The following is a 6000-nucleotide window of genomic DNA, read 5'->3' on the forward strand; positions in this document are numbered from 1 at the left end:
TATTTACACGGAGTTGCTGCCCAAGTGCGGGAGTGATAGAAGTGTATGTTAGAGGCAATCTGCAACTGGGGATTGGGGGTTTGAAGTTCACAGGGGTCCGGAGTGGAGAGGATTTGAGCTTAGTGTCGACGTTGGGGTGAAGGAGGGGAGGTTTGATAGTGAGCCTGTGTGGGATATGATGGATCAGGGTACGTGGAGAAGGCTGAAGATCAGAGGTCTCTGTGGGAGAAGAGAAAAGTTCTGTGGTGTGAGGGAATGTGGGTGAGGTGGGAGGTTCTTAGTTCTCCCTTAGATGTTTTATACTCGATGCAGTTCTCGATCAATTTACTGAGCGCTTACCGTATACAGAGCCCCGTACTAAGCACTTGGGAGAGTACAGTACAACAATATGAATGACACATTCCATGCCCACAACAAACTTACAGTCTAGAGACAACGAGCTTACAGTCTAATATGTGATTTTACTACGCTTTTGGATAGATCGTGACAAGCAGAATTAGATAGCATTTGGCCTTCGGCTCTCTGTCCAAATAGCCACCACTTTTGTCCCAAAGCTCGTCACACACTGGATAGAAAACCATGCCAATCTTTTCACTGGTCTCCCTGTGGATGTCTCAAAAACTTCTGATAATTAATAATAATAATGTTGGTATTTGTTAAGCGCTTACTATGTGCAGAGCACTGTTCTAAGCGCTGGGGTAGACACAGGGGAATCAGGTTATCCCACGTGGGGCTCACAGTCTTCATCCCCATTTTACAGATGAGGTCACTGAGGCACAGAGAAGTGAAGTGACTTGCCCACAGTCACACAGCTAAGTGGCAGAGCTGGGATCCGAACCCATGACCTCTGACTCCAAAGCCCAAGCTCTTTCCACTGAGCCACGCTGCTTCTCTCAAAGTTACCATTACCATTACTAAAGTTACCATTCCACTCCACATCACACACTGACCCTGGGCTTTAAGACACCCTGCGAGCACTCTATCACACTCTCTGTATTTGAATATCAACTCTCCTCTCCCACTCCACCCCAGCTCACGCTGTAATTCCTCTCAAGCTAACCTATTCGCTGTGCCAAATTCTTGGCTTTCCGACATCTAAACCCTATGCTCATACTCTTTGTCCTGCCTGGAAACTCCCTACCTCTTCACAGATGACCTGATCGCTTTGTATCCTCCCCAGCGATTAGAACGGTGCTAGAGAAGTGGAAAGAGCCCGGGCTTGGGAGTCACAGATCATGAGTTCGAATCCCGGCTCCACCACTTGTCAGCTGTGTGACTTAATCCTTCATCGGTAAAATGGAGATTAAAAAGCTGTGAACCCCATGTGGGTCAACCTGTTTACCTTGTATCCACCCAGCGCTTAGAACAGTGCTTGGCACATAGTAAGCGCTTGACAAATACCAAAATTATCATTATTATTATCTTCCACGATTCATTTATCCCCATCTTGAAATCCTACTGCCTCTAGGTAGCTTTCCTAAATTAATTTTTCTTCCCCACAGGTCATAGCTTTTCAATTACCACCCCAACACATATGTCCTCTCTCAACATTAATGAACACAGAGAGTTGAGAACTTTTGTACAACCCTATTTGCCTTCTCTGCCATTTCAGCACTTCTTTATTCACGTATACATACGTTATCAATCGAGGTATTTTTTGAGTGCTTACTGGGTGCAGCACACTATACTAAGGAGAGTACAATATTTAGAGTTGGTAGACATGCTCCCAGCCCACAAGGATCTTACCCTGTGGAGGGAGGAGCTTTTCAGTTCTCTTAATCCTCCTCTCTCCAAAATATTTTGCATCAGCCTCCCCTGTTGGACTTGTACACTCCTTGAGGGAAATAATCATGATTTTTAGCCTCTATTATACTCTCCCAAGAGCTCAGTCTGGTGCTCTGGACATTGTTGGATGACAATAAATCCCAATGATTATTTCAGAAAAGAGTACTCTGCTCCAGAAAACTATTAGTAAAGGATCGCATGGCTGATGAAACATTTTCTTCTTGGTCAGCCGTGATTCAATTCTGAATGTGCTGGATGTCATTTCTGGTCTAATATTGGCTTTCTGTCTCTCCCAGGGAGAATACCATGTTTCAGTGACACTCTTCAATGGACAGCAGAACAGCATTGCTTGTGCCAACTTCACTGTAATCAGCCTATGACTTCTTTTCCTGCAATTCCACTGCACCCACGTTCTGTGTCATGAGAACTGCAGTCTGGGGCCAGAAAAAAAACATTATCCCTGAATGAGAAGGATCATAAGACCAATTTTCCCTGGAGAGTTCAGGGGCTGAGAAACTCCAAAAGCTGATGTAGACCGTAAGCTCCTTGAAGGACAGGGCACTCAGTTTGGAATGTACTTTCTCAAATACTTAGTAGGATGCTCTGCATACAGTAAGCGCTCAATAAATAGCATTGATTGATTGATAGCTTTAGACCCCCCCCCCGATGGAACGAAATGATCTGTTTTTTTAATGAGTCTATCACTGCTAGCCAAGCATTTGCTGGAATTCATTTTCTGTTCCTTAACTGATCGTCACAGATGATATTTTTATCCTATTCAACCCATTAGGGGTCATTTCCCAAGTCCTAAATCTTCAGTGACGGTAAGCACCACAGATCACCACTGTACCTTCAGAGTTAAGTATTTGCCTTTGAAACAGTCCTTATGCCTGCTGCTAGAGCAGTGTTCCTGACTAATTAAGAAATTAGACATTGCTGCCCCACCAGGCCAACTGTTCTAGGAAAATCCTGACCATATGTTCGCAGGATTTCCCTAGAATGCAGCAGGATAAGAATCTGATTTCGTGCCATCCAGCATTAAATTTGAAATGAAAATTTGAAGGAATTGGCAAAAGTTTTAGTGGAAAATGTTGCATTCCGTTCTAAAGAGTATCTTTGGGGAGTCGTTTATGTTTTTCTTTTTAAATTTGGGAAGCATTAGAAATTTGGCTCTCTCTCTCTCTCTTTCCCCCTCAATCTCTATTGCCAGCTATATATAGCTTTAGAGATATATATAGCCATATAGCTCGTGAAGCTGGGCTTATATATGCACCCACCGCTTCCATTTGTTCTCACTCGGCCTATCACATAAAGAGACAACTTCTCCTCACCCTCAATTTAATCTCCAGGACTGTTTGACTTCTATTGCCCTCACTGAGACGTGAGGTTTTGTTTCAGCCTCCTGTCAATTCCTATCTAACACCAGAGATGATAAAACTCACTGCCAATTGACCATCTGTCTTCGGTCTTCTAATAATAGTAATAATAATAATAACGGTATTTGTTAAATGGTTACTATGTGCCAAGCAGTGTTCTAAGCGCTGGGGTAGATGCAGGATACTCAGGTCGTCCCACGTGGGGCTCACATTTTTAATCCCCATTTTACAGATGAGATAACTGAGGCCCAGAGAAGTTAAGTGACTTGCCCAAAGTCATACAGCAGACAAGTGGTGGAGCTGAGATTAGAACCCATGTCCTCTGACTCCCAAGCTCATGCTCTTTGCACTAAGCATCCCATCGGTGGAAATACTTCTCACTGTAAGAGGCCAGAATGTGAAACACACACCCAAGGACTGGTGTGTAGCTGTTGTTTTCATGTGCATACCTGATTTATACTCATAAGAAAAACAAAAGTCTTGCAGTGATACAGTCCTTCGTTAATTCCCCAGCAAAATACGTCAGAAATGCCTGGGGCTCCAGGACTGTAGATTGTAAGCTTGTTATGGGCAGGGCATGTGTTTACCAACGCTATAAGGTACAGCGCTCTGTACACAGTAAGCGCTCAGTAAGTACCACTGATGATGATGACTTTGAACGGCTGGTCGGGAATCCAAATGTGAAAGCTGGGGTCACCCATTCTTTACTGGTCTACTGGGAGGTGGAAGAGTTGTGGAGGGGAGGTCCCAAGGCCTAGGGTGCTGGGAGGAGAGGGACTTTAAAGCTGTGCCCGGCAACTCCAGGTCTAAGGAGGAAGGAGAAATAGGGAAATGGTGACATTGTACACCAGGCTGGGGGACCATATACCCATTCCTGTATTTCTGACCTATTCTCATTGGCTTTATCAGGAGCTGTTCGGCTTGCATTCACCGTTCCGTAAACATCCTCGTATGTAATAAAGACCTCTGCAACAATAACAGGAAGTGAATTTAATTATTTTGGGGGTTTCCGTGTGAGGGGTATAAGTGGTCAGATGAAACCAAAGGACTCACTTGGATTTTTTTTTTCCTTCTCATTTCTCTCAGACTCAGCTACTTCCCTCCTGGCACTCCCTGCTCCCAGACTAAAATTGAGCGTGTTCGCCATTCATCATGGTGACAGGAAGGGACTAAAACCAGCTCTACCAGAACACCTACCATAGATCAAAAACACTGTTTCTCATGAAAAAGGATTGCTGGTTTTCCTTCTCCCCATTCCTTTCCACCTACTGCCTTTATTTCCTTTCCCCCATCTCTCTTCTCAACCCTCTGCAGGCTGGCTTTTGGTCCCTTCCCTCCACCAGAAGTGCTCTCTCCATTATTATGTTATTATGTTGGTATTTGTTAAGCGCTTACTATGTGCAGAGCACTGTTCTAAGCGCTGGGGTAGACACAAGGGAATCAGGTTGTCCCACGTGGGGCTCACAGTCTCAATCCCCATTTTACAGATGAGGTAACTGAGGCACAGAGAAGTGAAGTGACTTGCCCACAGTCACACAGCTGACAAGTGGCAGAGCTGGGATCCGAACCCATGACCTCTGACCCCAAAGCCCGTGCTCTTTCCACTGAGCCACGCTGCTTCTCTATTCTCCAGTGTCACCTACGACCTCCTGATAGCCAAGTCCAAGGTCCGTCCTCAGTCACCTCGATCTCTCAGCTGTTCTCGACACCATGGGCCAGTCTGTTCTCTTGGAAACATGATCGGACCTCAATACCATGCCGGTTCTCCCCCTGCCCCTCCTACCACTCCCTCTCAGTTTTATTCGCTGTCTCCTCCGCCTCCCATCTTCTACCGAGGGCGTCCCCCCCAACTACTGTTTTCGCACTACACTCACTGGCCCAGGGAGCTCACCCACTCAAATGGCTTCGGCTACCACCTCTACGTGGATAACTCCCAAATCTATCCCTCTAGCCCTGACCTCTCATCTAACCTGCAATCCCTCATCTCTCTAATGCCCCCGGGACATCTCCTCTCTTTGTCCTGCCAGCTCAAACTCAACATGCCCCAAACAGCACCCTACTTCTTCCCTCGTAGGGCTCCTCCCCTTCCTGACTTGCCCACCTCAGTTGACACCACCTCCATCTTCCCCATCCCAGAAGCCCACAACCCTGGTGCCGTCCTCGACTCTTTGATATCACTGAACTGTCAGATCCAGTTCACTGCCCAATCCGGCCAGAATGTCCTGCGCAACATTTCTCGGATCCACTACATCCTCTTCTCCTAAGCCGCTACCTTTCTTGTATAAGCGCTGGCCTTTTCATGGCTGACTATTACATTATCCTCTCCTCTGGTCATCCATGGATTACCTTTTTAAGCAATGCTCAGCCCACATCTTTCCTCTCCGCCAAACTCTCCATTGGTTTCCTTCGCCTCTTCACAGCAAACAAAAACGCCTCATGATTGGCTTCCTGGCTCTTTTTTTAAAATGGTATTTGTTAAGCACTTACTTTGTACCAGGCACCGTCCTAAGGGCTGGGGTAGATTCAAGATAATCAGGTTAGACAAAGTCCATTTCCCATCTGAGGCTTATAATCTTCATCCCCATTTTACGGAAGAGGTAACTGAGGCACAGAAAGGTTAAGTTGACTTGCCCAAGGTCAAACAGCAGACAAGTGGTGGAGATGGGATTAGAAGCTTGTGCTCTTTCAACTAGGCCATGCCACTTCTCTTTTTCCGAGTTGTATTTACCGCTTTTCTTACCAAAGCACCTTACATTAATTATTTGAATTTAGCCCTCACCACACCCCAACAGGGTAGGGTTAAGGCATTATCATTATTATTATTATCCCTGTTTTACAG

At 45.7% G+C, this 6000-nt stretch overlaps 1 protein-coding gene across 1 annotated transcript in view; it reads left to right on the top strand.

Annotated features, from left to right (window-relative positions):
* The window catches only part of LY86 (lymphocyte antigen 86), a 54699-nt gene extending 51374 nt beyond the window's left edge, over positions 1-3325 (top strand). Inside the window, exon 5 of the mRNA XM_029053666.2 lies at positions 2082-3325. Coding sequence (XP_028909499.1) covers positions 2082-2165 — 84 coding nt within the window. The 3' untranslated portion in view covers positions 2166-3325. The remainder of the gene's footprint in view (positions 1-2081) is intronic.
* The last annotated feature ends 2675 nt before the right edge of the window (positions 3326-6000 follow it).

Source organism: Ornithorhynchus anatinus, chromosome X3, assembly GCF_004115215.2.
Source record: "Ornithorhynchus anatinus isolate Pmale09 chromosome X3, mOrnAna1.pri.v4, whole genome shotgun sequence".
Lineage (NCBI taxonomy): Eukaryota > Metazoa > Chordata > Mammalia > Monotremata > Ornithorhynchidae > Ornithorhynchus > Ornithorhynchus anatinus.